At 41.3% G+C, this 13595-nt stretch overlaps 1 protein-coding gene across 2 annotated transcripts; it reads right to left on the minus strand.

Moving 5' to 3' along the window:
• Positions 1–53: 53 nt before the first annotated feature.
• hlfa (HLF transcription factor, PAR bZIP family member a) lies at positions 54–11546 on the minus strand. 2 transcript variants are annotated; one of them, XM_017481967.3, is made up of 4 exons: positions 11176–11543; positions 8769–9110; positions 4135–4349; positions 54–2908 (listed from the first exon to the last, which is right to left on the minus strand). In XM_017481967.3, exons 1-4 carry the CDS (start codon positions 11282–11284, stop codon positions 2693–2695), a joined length of 882 nt encoding a protein of 293 aa, XP_017337456.1. In that variant the 5' UTR covers positions 11285–11543; the 3' UTR covers positions 54–2692. The 2 variants fall into 2 exon arrangements, with proteins under 2 accessions (XP_017337456.1, XP_047014880.1); XM_047158924.2 differs by lacking the exon at positions 54–2908 and adding an exon at positions 2929–4038 and having other exon boundaries at positions 11176–11546.
• Positions 11547–13595: the final 2049 nt, after the last annotated feature.

Consider the following 13595-nt stretch of genomic DNA (forward strand, 5'->3'; position numbering starts at 1 on the left):
AGTGAAATTTCAGAGATTTTAAAATCAAAAGAAAACAAACAAAAGAATGATCATTCATAATAATTAATCATTTCTTTTATTTATATATCACATTTTATTTTTCACACTTTACAATTTTACAAAAAAAGGCAAAATCTGACTGCGCTTTGAGAAGTTTAATAACGACCCCTGATTCGCTCACAAAACGCTAGCTTAACTCTGAGTAATAGATATATAGATTGTATATATATATATATATATATATATATATATATATATATATATATATATATATATATATAGTATTTATGTATTTAGTAAATAGATTCGGTTTTTATAGATTCTGTTTTATCTCTAGGTTAAGTACTACTCTGAACCTGGTGTGCCTTGTATCCGGTATAAGAAAAATACTGTACAAAAAGACAAACATAGACCTCTAGAATATTCAGTAAAAACATTAACATCTCTGTTTTAACCAATATAGCTCTGTTATTAGTGTGTGTGTGTGTGTGTGTGTGTGTGCGTGTGTGTGCGCCACACGTTTTGGTCTGTAGTAAACAAACTGATTGCGTTAGCCATGCTAATCACAGACAACTTCATCCAGCCATCTCTTTAACAGAAAAAAAAAACAAAACACGACAACAAACAAAATGAAAATAAACCGAATGACACAGCATACATTCGGTACATTCAGCACAACCATCTGAGAAAGATATCGAGAGGGCTGAGGTAAAGCTACGAGAGAAGACATGTCTGTACAGGAAACAAAAACACCCTACAGAAAACTGAGAGCATTAAATTAAAGATAATAATAAACTGGTTTGTGTGGTGGTGGTGAGAAATAAAAGTACTGTATTTTTCCAGAGTATACGTCTCTACAACATCTGTCAGCGCATTAGCACGTATCTATGATTGTAGTTATACGCTAATACGCTACTGGCTTGATTATTACTAGCTTAGGTATTAGCGAGCTAGTAGATTATTTATGTGAGAATTGTTTGGATAGCAGTCCATCTTTGTTATATTACTCTTTCATAGTCTTGCGAGATTGAACAGCAAGCTAGCTTAAATCGCTAGTTTAGCCAATTCATGGCATCTCACATGCCAGTCACTGAGCGGTCTGGTTCCGATCCCTGTATCTCTTCTAAATGTCGGCTAACGCTGAAAGAATAACGTATAAGTTCCTAAAAATGGCTTTTTTTTTATAGTCCAGCGAAGACGATAGCTTCAGGTCCATGCATCGAAATAAAAACAGATCAGGATAATTACAAGAACGATAACAGTAATATAATAATAGTAATAATTAATAGCTGCAAAGTAGTTCTCAGATCCCAAATAAAAAACCAAAACAGTCTATAAATAGATCGGATTTTTGTTATAGAAGGTAGACTCGCACCCAGATCGGATTGTGAAAGACGCTTTAGTGCAGGTTGTTAGCAGAGACACACAAAGGGAGAGACAGAGAGATAGACAGGGAGGAAGAGAGGTGAGCACGAGGTCACATGTGCATTCGTTAGCAAATTAGCTGTGTGCTCTGAGAGGAGGCTTCTATATAAACATGAAGCATATATTCCACTGCCTTTATTTAGCAAAAGTAATGCTAGCTAGCTTTGTTTGCACTTTATCTGCTCTGGAAACACTGTTTATAAGTTTTATATTAATATCTTCTATAAGTGTTGCCAAAGCTAGCATAACCACGAGGTTGTTAGCTAAAATAAACAGCTACAAATAATTTAGAATACAACACAATGGTGGGTTTTCACTGGACTAGCTAAGTTAACTAGCTAAACTGGCTAGTATGTTGAAAACATTTATTCTGTTATGAAAATATAAATAGCTAGCTAGCTAACAGCTCTGTATATAGCCATCTGGCTAGCAATGGCATAGCTGCAAGATTTTTTTTAATGATGTTTAGATAAAAGAATTTTAGCTGTAAGGTTTGAATTTGTATGGTATTAAACAATAAGCAATACCCTAGCCTTGCTAATGATTAGCTAAGCCGTTTGTAATGAATACAGCGTTAAAATAAGCGTCATAGCAACCGAACACAGACAGGAAGTGAAATTACATGGCTAATTTTTATTAAATGACTAAAATCGTAACTTTGTTGATTGTCGTCATAATCGCAACTCACGAACTTCCACGGGAAATTTGCTTTGTTGCTAGCTAGTTTGAATGCATGGTTTATAAATCTATTTCACACACACACACACACACACACACACACACACACACATACACACACACGCACGGCTAGCACTGCTTTCTTGGTTCTTTTCCCGAAATGTGTTGGAGTTATTGCTCTCTGAGTGGACGATGCATGAAAATGAAAATAAAAAGACGCTGGTGTGTGTTAGCACGATGTGAAGCGAAAGAAGCAAGACCAGACGGAAATGTTAGAGAGAGAGAGAGAGAGAGAGAGAGAGAGAAAAAACGCAAGCATACAGCACCACTTTCCCATAAGAATCAGGAGTGCAAAAAGAAAAGAAAGAATAAATGTGACAGAGAGCAGGCGCTAATAAGCGCTAATGCCCGTCTGCTAAACATCGACACAGAGAGAGAGAGAGAGAGAGAGAGAGAGAGAGAGAGAGACGGGTGGAGGTGAGTGCGCTAATCGTGGCACACAGAAGTCCTTGGAATAGATGGTGGTGGCGGTGGTGGTGGTGGTAGTGGGGGGAGGAGCTTTGGGAGGGGTCAGAAGTCAGGGCTGGGTTCACAGGGCGCCATGCCGTGCCTCGTATTTGCCGACAATATTCCGGCAGCGTCCCAGTTCCTTGCGCAGCTCGGCGACTTCCTGCCGGAGTGCCGCATTCTCTTTCTCCAGGAAGGCGGCTCGGATGGCAATCTGGTTCTCTTTGAGGCGCCGTGCATCCCGAGAACGCTTCGCTGCCACGTTGTTCTTCCGACGCCGTGCCCAGTACTTATCATCCTGAAGAAGAACAATATATACAAAAACAATATATACAACTGTAACGAATGTCATCACACACAAATACCAGATTTTAGAAAGAGAGAGAGCAAGAGAGAAAGAAAGAGAGAGAGAGAGAGAATGAGAGCGAGAGAGAGAATGAGAAAGTGTGAGACAGACAATGAAAGAGAGCAAAAGAGAGAGAGAGAGAACACAAAAAAGAAGTCAGAATAGAGAGAGCGACAGAAAGACAAAGACACAGTGAGAGAGATATAGGCAGATATACAGTCAAAAAGTGAGACAAATAATAAGACAAAGAGTGAGAGAATGAGAGAGTGAGAGAGAGAGAGAGAGATTGAGTGTGTATCTGTGTGTTATACGCGAACTTTGCCATATGCTGTATTGTGCACTTTATTAGGAACACTACACTAATACTGGTCGCTCCTCACTTTGCTCACAATTCAGCCTCACTTCTTCATGGCTTGGATTCCACAAGATGTCAGAAACCTTCCTTTGAGATTCTGCTCCATGTTGCCATGGCTGCATCACGCAGTTCCTGCAGATGTTTCAGGAGCACTTTCATGCTGTGAACCTCCTATTCTACCACATCCCAAAGGTGTTCTACTGGATTCAGGTCCGGTGACTGGGAAGAGCACTGAGGAACACTGAACTCATCGTCATGTTCATGAGACCAGTCTGAGACGTGTTTTGCTTTGTGACATTATCATACTGGAATTATCATAGCCGTTAGAAGATGATAAATTGTGGTGATGAAGGGATGCACACGGTCAGCAACAATACTCAAAGAGGCTGTGGCATTCAAGCCATGATTGATCTGTATTAACAGGAGCAAAGTGTGGCAAGAAAGCATTCCCCACGCCATTACATCACCTCCACCAGCCTGGACTGCTGACACAAGGCAGGTTGGGTCCATGGATCTGTGTTCCTCAGCAGAAATCGAGATCTACCAGACCAGGCGACGTTTGTCTAATCTTCAGCTGTCCAGTTGTGGTGAGCCTGTGCCTACTGCAGCCTCAGCTTTATGTTCCTGGCTGACGGAAGAGGAACCCGACGTGGTCTTCTGCTGTTGTAGCTCCTCTACCTCAAGGTATGATGTGTTGTGCATTCAGTAACACTGTACACTCCTGATACTGACTCAGGACAGAAATAAACACACAGCATTTTCATTACTGTGTGTGTGTGTGTGTGTGTGTGTGTATGTGTGAGCATCAGCAGCACACACATACCTTCATGTCTTCGGGGATAAAGACTTTGCGTGCTTTCTTGATCATGGGCTGAGGTTTGAGCTCCTCCACGGTGAACTTGCGCTTGCGTGGGTCGAACATCTCCTGACCTGGAACGCTGGACAGAGCCAAGTCGGCCGGGTCGGGCTCGTAGCTGATCGGCACCTGGATGGACTCGGGGTCGATTGGACTCGGGGTGTTACGGTTCGATGGGAGGCCTGAGACACACACACACACAGTGTGTTACTGGTGGTTGTATACAGGTAGAGCATATAAGGAGCTATCAGTTATTATTATTATTAATGTCAAACTTTAAACTCCAGTTAAATAAGTGTAATTACAGGCTGTAGCCACTAGGTGGTACCACATAAATATTGTTATCGTCATAGATAGTTGAACATGTACACACTGCACTGCTGTATATGTCACTGTAGGCACTAAGTCTACCCAGTGTAATGTATACACACACACACACACACACACACACACACACACACGTGCGCGCGCACACACACACACACACACACACACACACACACACACACACAGTGAACAGATATTTATGAGCTGCCCTCTGGAAAGAAAAATTTAAGCTCTATTTCAGGTATGTGTGTGTGTGTGAGACAGAGAGAGAAATAATAATAATAATAATAATAATAGTAATAATAATAATAATAAGTGTGAAACAGTATTGAGCCAGAATGATGGAGAAGGAAAGCGATGACACACCAACATCATCACACTCTACCTGTAACTTTACATAACAAATGTGTGTGTGTGTGCGTGTGTGTGTATGTTTGTGTGTGTGTGTATGTGTGCTTGTGTGTGTGCGTGTGTGTGTGTGTGTGTGTGTGTGCGTGTGGGTGTATGTGTGTATGTGGGTGTGAGTGCGTGTGTATGTGTGTGTGTGTGTGTGTGTGTGTATGTCTGCATGTGGATGTGTGTGTGTGTGTGTGTGTGTGTATGTGTGCGTGTGTGTGTGTGTGTGTATGTATGTGTGTGTGTGTGTGTGTGTATGTCTGCATGTGGATGTGTGTGTGTGTGTGTGTGTGTGTGTGTGTGTGTGTGCGCGTGGAGAGGGAGGGGTCAAAGGTTGTAGTATGAACAGCACTCTTAACTCCAGATGACCTCTGTATCTTGCAGTGTGTGTGTGTGTGTGTGTGTGTGTGTGAATGGAGAGGAGAGATCTTTTGCGTTCTGTAGAGATCAGAATGAAAACACAGAACAGATGGAGGGACGAGGGCAGACACACATGCACATACACACACACACACACGCACATACACACACACACACGCACACACACACATACACACACACATACACACACACACGCACATACACACACATATACACACTCACACACGCACACATTCATATACATACACACACATACACATACACACTAAAGTCTAAAATAATGTACTGTTTCTCCCTTCCCACTTCCTTCAGTTAACCTCTAATTAACCTCAAGGCCGATTAACACACCTCTAATTAACCTCAAGGCCGATTAACACACCTCTAATTAACCTCAAGGCCAATTAACACACCTCTAATTGATCTCAACGCCGATTAACACACCTCTAATTGACCTCAAGGCCGATTAACACACCTCTATTTGACCTCAACGCTGATTAACACACCTCTAATTAACCTCAAGGCCGATTAACACACCTCTATTTGACCTCAACGCTGATTAACACACCTCTAATTAACGTCAAGGCCGATTAACACACCTCTAATTAACCTCAAGGCCGATTAACACACCTCTAATTAACCTCAAGGCCAATTAACACACCTCTAATTGACCTCAACGCCGATTAACACACCTCTAATTAACCTCAAGGCCGATTAACACACCTCTATTTGACCTCAACGCTGATTAACACACCTCTAATTAACCTCAAGGCCGATTAACACACCTCTAATTGACGTCAACGCTGATTAACACACCTCTAATTGACGTCAACGCCGATTAACACGCTTCTAATGTGTGTAACTAACATGCTCTGCAGGGCAAACTCATTCTGTATGTCTAGGTCACGCATAACACATACACACACACAAAATTTGACTAACAAACCACAGTGGTGAAGGCAGCTGGTATTTCTCCCAACCAGGGAAACACACACACACACACACACACACACACATCAGTTGAGATTAAAAGGCTAACCCTCTTATCTGCTCTGTCTGACAGGTTGTTGCACCACAGGAAAGGAAAATCTGCTTTTCTTATCGATATCTGAGCTTGTGTGTCATCATTGGCGCTCCTCACGCATGGCAACACCTGAAAGCCACCGCTGTGCGCTCGGGTGTTTCTGACATATACACACTAACCTCCTTCCACACACTCTTAGCCGTGCTAGCACTGTGTTTGTATGAAACACTCTTTCAAGCACTGTTGTACTTCTGAGTGTGTTCGTATCGCTCTTAACTAAAGAAAGCTAATGCAGGACACTACACAGTAAAATCCCCAGTGTTGATTTAACACCCAGAGTGTTCATGTGTCCAATGCACTTATATAAACACTGTAGGATGTAAACTCAACACTCTGGGTGTTAAATCAACACTGGGGATTTTGCTGTGTACGTGTTATCTTCACTAGCATGGTGTTGGATGTAATGCACGTTTAAACATACGTTAAACGTATTAGAGAAAGAACTCTTGACATGGCTAATAACTATGGACGCTAGCATTAACTGATTGGTGCAGAGAAATTATGCACAGTAGCTTTGGTGTACGTTTAGTAGCGTTACACACTTTCATCTGCTTTTTTAATGGTGAAACAAGAACACAGACTAAACCATTTCTGCAATGTATTTGTATGGATAAAGAGAAGAATCTGTTTTAGATGATAATATCCCTAAAAACTAATTTAATGCTTACAATACAAGCATTTCCTTTTCCCCTGGACAAATGGCGCTGCTCAAGTCAACATTACATTTTAAAAAAACCTTTGAGGACCAAAATGGCTAGGAAAGGAAACTAGAAAAGGGCACTTAGGGCTATGCAAATGAATCCCGGCAGCCGCTAGAGAAAGAGCTGAGTCATTATCGGCACATTCGGGTTGAGTATTAACCTGTGAGAAAGGTGAGTCAGGTCATGATAAGCGCAGTGCGGCACGGTTAAACTAACATAATAGGTTAAAGGTGTGAATTCACCTCATGGCAGCTAACAATCATTCACTCCTTCAGCTAACAGCTGCGAGCTATTGAATTCACAGCGCTGTTGAATTCTAGATTCTGACTGGCTGACAGATGTTCGGAGGTGTGCAATTGTTTTTTTTTGGTAAATGCACAAGTAGCTCCAGGCAGGTCTTGACTGCATTGCAGTTCCACATCACGTCACCAAGTTAACTGAACTAATGGAAAAGTTAGCCTGCTGTCCACCATGGCACACACGCATTTAACACAGAAAACAACAGAAAACTTCCAAATACATCTTCCAGAAATAAGTAGGGAATAATTGAGGGCAGGCCGTTGAATTATTAGAAAAATAATACGCAGCCGATGTGGTAATGCAGCCACAAGGCAAAGCGGAGGCTTGAGTCATTGAGATGCTGTTATTGGAGAGAGAGAGAGAGAGAGAGAGAGCGTGCAAGCGAGACGGTGAACAAGCGAGACAGTACCGATTTTTATTTATTTGTTCATTGTTAGTCATTTTCTACAGTAATAAAAAAACTAAAAACCCTGTGAACAAGTAGGCATATCAATATTTATTTGTTTGTTTGTTTGTTTGTTCTATTTTTATATTATTGTCATTGATATCCAGGAAGCAGCCACTGCGCCACACCATCATTACCACCTGCACCTGAATCTTGTTAATGAGCACGGTGTGTGTGTATATATAGCACGTATGTTTTGCACGTTTGTCCTGCGTTTGTGTTTCGTTGATGTTGTTTCTGTCTTTGTTAGCATGGTCTTTGTTTATGTTTATTCGTTGCCTTGGAGTTTTGCCATAAGGCCATGTCTTTTTGTGTCTTGTTTTGGTCTTTATAAAAACCTAAAATCTGCACTTGCATCCGTCTCCACCTCCAAGCCCTGACAATTATCAGCATGAAACAAAGAAAAACAAAACTGTGAACTCTCTGAACAATGTCATGAGGTTTGGTATAAGCGGACGTGCGTGCGGTATATTGCAGCAGAATCCTTCATTTCTACACAACCACCTCCTCAGCTATAAATCTTACAGAAATAACAGCAAGTGATTTGGTAATGTTACTCCCGATGGAAAGGTTTTCGTATCTGATATTCTAAACTGTACAGCATTATCAGGGTATAAGTACTCTCTCTTTCTCACTCTCTCTCTCTCTTGCTCTCTCTCTCTCACTCTCTCACTCTCCAGCCTTACGCTTCCCTACGACTGAGACAGAGTCATTTTGCTCAGTTGTGTCTGGAGGCGGAGCTAATGTCAAGGCCGGAAAAAATATAAACAGGTGTTAATGCCTCATGTGTACCGCCTTAATCGTTGAATTCCTCCGACAGAAGACCAGTCTAAAACTGTGTGTGTGTGTGTGTGTGTGTGTGTGTGTGTAAGAGTGAATGCCGACTAGTGTGAACATGTGTGCACATGAGTTCTTATTGTAGGGAATGTGAGTGCATGGAATGACATGGTAGGGATGTGTGTGTGTGTACCTGCTCGGCTGGGACTCTGTAGGCAGCCCTGTGCCACCATGTCGGCGTGTACTGAGGTGCTGGCCCGGTTGCTCAGGTCAACCACAGATGGCGGTGAGGGCAGGGTCGGGCTCTGCTGTAGGGGCTGCTGGGTAATCTGGCTCTGCTCGCTCTGTGGGTTGGCAGGAATGCCGTTTTCAGACAGGAACTCCTCCAGGTCCATGTATTCCAGCTGGAAGTTGTCTCCATCATACGGCAGAGTTTTGTCCCAAAGCGTTGGGCCGAGAAATGCAGACTGAGGTGCGTTCGTTCCGGCGCCATCTTCCTCCAGCTTCTTCTCTTTCTCCTTCTCTTTACTGAAACCTGGCGAGATAAAAGATGCAGATCGTTTGAGAAAAAAGACTTCACTGTTATAGACAACATTAAAATACGATGCACTTAGAGCTGCATTGATGTGAAACAATGCAATACACAAAGTGCAGTTTAAAAAATGTTTAACCCTAGTTCTGAGGAGTAAAACTCCTTGAGGCCATGCCTCCTTCACTGAGATTGACAGATACAGAGACCACGCCTCCTTCACTGAGACTGAAGGATACAGAGGCCACGCCTCCTTCACTGAGACTGACAGATACAGAGGCCACGCCTCCTTCACTGACACTGACAGATACAGTGCATTTGATGGAAACCAGAGAGCTAAAACAGTAAAACGTGGGATTTTCACTCGATGCAAATCTCTGATGTTAGTTTCACTTTTCATGTCAACACGCTGAGAAGAAACAAGGCTTTGGGCATCTGCTTCCTTTAACATTAATCTATGTTTATTTGGCCGATGACTTTAAGCTGCAGTGATTTAAAGTGAAGTAAAGTGGATCCATAAATCATCAGATTGGGAAACTCTTTATCACAGAAGTACAAAAAGAAAAGACGCAGCCTCCGTCTGTACAAAATGCGATGACACTTTGATGACATAATACGCAGAGCGAATAACAATAACAGTGCAATACTGGCATGCAGTTAGTATGACGCTAAACTGCTTCCTGTTCTTTACTCGTGACATCACCTCCCTCTTTCCAGTGTGCGGCGAAATAAGCAAAGACGTTCGTGGCAGATTGATTAAATTGGATGTAAAGAGAACGCTGTGTACGTGTTCGATTTCTTTCCTTTAATTGGAGACAACGCAGACGCTACACTCGTGCAACTCGGACTTTAAACACATCTGAAAAGATTTTCAGATGAAATGATTTTTTCCCATCGGGCCAGTTTGCAGATGGCAATATTTACACGCTCCAATGATCAAGTGTCGCTGCTCACAGGCGCCCCCTATGGGGAACAACAGATAAACTTAGCAGCAAATTGAAATGGACACAACTTTTTGCTGTGATAAAAAAAAGATTATAAACAGCTGATTGTTTGTGAACAGCTAATAAGCTCGTGCTGGACTGACGTAGGGGGAAATGCCACTGGGCGCCAAAACGACTGCCACGAAATCATGTCTTGTGATTCAAGTAATAGAATCAGTTTCCCAGAGAGAGAGAGAGGGAGAGAGAGAGAGAGCAAGCAGGAAGGAGTACGCACTTCTCTCACTCTGCAGGCAAAATGAAAGATTCACCCTGCTGTCAAAAATGAAGAGCAAGGCTCACAACCATAAGCGTACCCATAATCCTGAGCGTACAGTACATGTGGTGATCTTTTAAACACTAAACACACATGGACAAATAACAGCACGGTGATATTAATGCCTCGGTGCTTTAAACACAACACAGAAGTGCAATAACGAAGAGTTAACAATGGACTAGACATGCTGTAATAACAACAGTGCAGTAATGAAGATGTAATAATGCAAATATGCACTTTAAATGCAGTCATGTTGTAAATGTGAGAGTGCTGTAGCAGAAAAGTAAGACAGAGTCAAAACTGAGTTAAACAACTACATTTCTGTAGCTATGTATACATGGACAAATAAGTATTCAGTAATAATGTAAGAGGAAGATGAAGAAGAACAGGAATGCACAACAATGATGTAATAATAATAATAATAATAATAATAATAATAATAATAATAATAATAATAAATTATGCACTAGAAATAAATACAAATAACAGTGCTATTGCAATCATATTAATCCAACAATACAATAGTAAATAAAACGAGGATGCAAAAACTGAAAAGGAGACAAATCCATAATAATACTAATACTACTACTAATAATAATAATAATAATAGTAATAATAATAATAATAATAATAATAATAATAATAATAATAATAATAATAATAATAATAATGCACGAGCGCAGTAATAACTAAATAACACGACAATAAATAAAGCACGATAATAAGAGCGTCTCGAGCGCAGTTATCATCCTTTCTAATGCGCGTCCTGTATGCTAAACTGCGCGCGCGCTTGTGTGTGCGTGTGTGTGTGTACCCTCGTCGTGGTGGAAGGGCAGCTTCATGGGGTTCTCCAGGAGGGATTTGAGCACTCCGTGGGTCGGAGGAAGGAAAGCGGAGTTGACGGGCCGCGACATTTTCTCCATCGCTGTGCACGAGCAACACGGTTTTAATCCTCCGGGAACGAGAAATAAAAACACAAATAAAATAAAATAAAAGCAACAGAAAGTGCAAGGCAATGCAAAAAAAAAAAAGAAGAAGAAAAGAAAAGAAGACGATAAACCAGCAGCCCAAAGAAAGGAAAGGAGAGTGTAGGGATAAAGCTGAAAACAGATAAACGGAGGTCGAGCAGCAGCGAGCGGTGCGTGTTAAAGCGGCGCGCGCACTCCCGCCGTACCGCTGGCTATTTCTGCTGCTTCTGAGCTGCTCGAGTGCGAGCTGGCTCGCCTCCCATGTGTGCGCGCCGCCGTCTCTGACGTCACGCTCATGAATAGCCGAACTGTTCGGATGGGCGGGGCGGGGCCCGGACGCGCGCGACAGTAACTACTTCGTTTATCGTTCTCGCTTAAGCCATTTTTTCCCCCTCACCTGTCCGTGAACAGCGTGGTCTCTCACGTGCATATCCCTGGCACATCGTCAGCTTGTACAGACGTGTTCTTGTAGTGTGTATTGCTGACTGCATGGGAAAGTCGTACAAATTTGCGCGAGCCCGTGCACTAACATTCAGTCCGGATTATTTTTCCAGAGTTAACTGTCTGTTAAGCGAAGGAATGGCACGGGATAAGCGATCTGTATATCACTCACAGAGATGGGTGTGTATTCACGATTCCTATGCATGCTCATCACGCTAAAACATTCCATGCATACTGCATACATTTCACTTCAACACACTATGATTGTTTTGACTTTTAATAGATTGCAAGACCCTTCAGTGGATTGTGAGGACAGCTGAAAAGATCGTCAGGGTCTCTCTAACCACCATCGACACCTCTTTCAACAACCGCTGCCTCCACAAAGCCACCAGTATTGTGTACAACCCCTTTCACCCCTCTCATGGACTCCTCACGCTCCTGCCATCTGGCAGAAGGTACAGGAGCATCCGTGACACCACCAGCAACAGTTTCTTCCCTGAGGCAGTCAGATTGCTCAACACCCTGCTGCCTCCCAACGCTCGCCTGGGCTAGTCAAACACCTAACCCAGTACAACTTGTACCGCGGCATATTACAAAGCTGCATCTGACACTTCATGGAACATGAAACATATTGCTGCTACAGATATACATATTGCTGCTACCCTACCAATAGTTTACAGTTTACAGCCCATGTATTTATTGTCCTATGTATTTATTCAGGTTTTTCTGCGATCGCAGAAATGAACGCAAAATCAAGCAAACTCCGCAATATTCAGAGGAACTTGCTATTTTTCTAAATTACCGCAGATTTTCCACAGATTTGGTCCAAGACTTGTCAAGTGACGTCATCACAACACGCATTCAGCCAAATGTTGCCAATTCGAGTAGTGTTAAAATAAAATAAAAAGCACAAAAAAGTCTGCAGGTTGCTTTCGCAAATTTTTTAATAATCCACAGCAAAATCAAGCGTTTTGTTCCGTTCTGTGTATTATTACTGCACTCGTCTCACACTGCTGTGTGTGTATGCTTTTGTTGTCTTGTGTACTGTTATGTGTTGCACCATGGAGAATTTCTTTTTTTTTTCTTTTTTTCATTTTCATGTGATTCATATTCAGGTGATTCATTTACATGTGATTCATTTTCATGTGATTCATTTACCTTTTCTCTTCTTTCCTCCCTTCCCTTTCCCAAATATTTCATTGAGAAGAAGAAAAAAAAAAAAAACAAAAAAACAAAGGAAAACAAAATTAAAAGTACCAACCCCTACTACTACTTACTACTACTATTACTATTGATATTACTACTACTACTATTACTACTACTACTACTATTACTATTAATATTACTACTACTACTACTATTACTACTAATATTAATACTACTACTACTACTATTACTACTACTACTACTATTACTATTAATATTACTACTACTACTACTATTACTACTAATATTAATACTACTACTACTACTATTACTATTAATATTACTACTACTACTACTATAACTATTAATATTACTACTACTACTACTACTATGGCTACTAATATTACTACTACTACTACTATTACTACTAGTATACTACTAACATTACTACTACTACTATTAATATTACTACTACTACTATTACTACTAGTATACTACTAACATTACTACTACTATACTACTAATATTACTACTACTACTATTACTACTAGCTACTATTACTGCTACTACCATTGCTAGTACAACATCTACCACTACTATTACTACTAATATTACTACTACAACAACTACTACTACTACTAGCTACTACTGTTACTACAACAACCAGAACTATGACTAC

The sequence above is a fragment of the Ictalurus punctatus genome, chromosome 12, assembly GCF_001660625.3.
Source record: "Ictalurus punctatus breed USDA103 chromosome 12, Coco_2.0, whole genome shotgun sequence".
Taxonomy (NCBI): domain Eukaryota; kingdom Metazoa; phylum Chordata; class Actinopteri; order Siluriformes; family Ictaluridae; genus Ictalurus; species Ictalurus punctatus.

Excerpts from the sequence above, each read along its gene's own strand:
- hlfa (XM_017481967.3), bottom strand. The coding sequence starts at position 11,284 with ATGGAGAAAATGTCGCGGCCCGTCAACTCCGCTTTCCTTCCTCCGACC. Across the intron at positions 9,111-11,175 it reads GCCCTTCCACCACGACGAGG|GTTTCAGTAAAGAGAAGGAG; the intron begins GTACACACACAC and ends TTATCTCGCCAG. Across the intron at positions 2,909-4,134 it reads TTATCCCCGAAGACATGAAG|GATGATAAGTACTGGGCACG; the intron begins GTATGTGTGTGC and ends GTTCTTCTTCAG.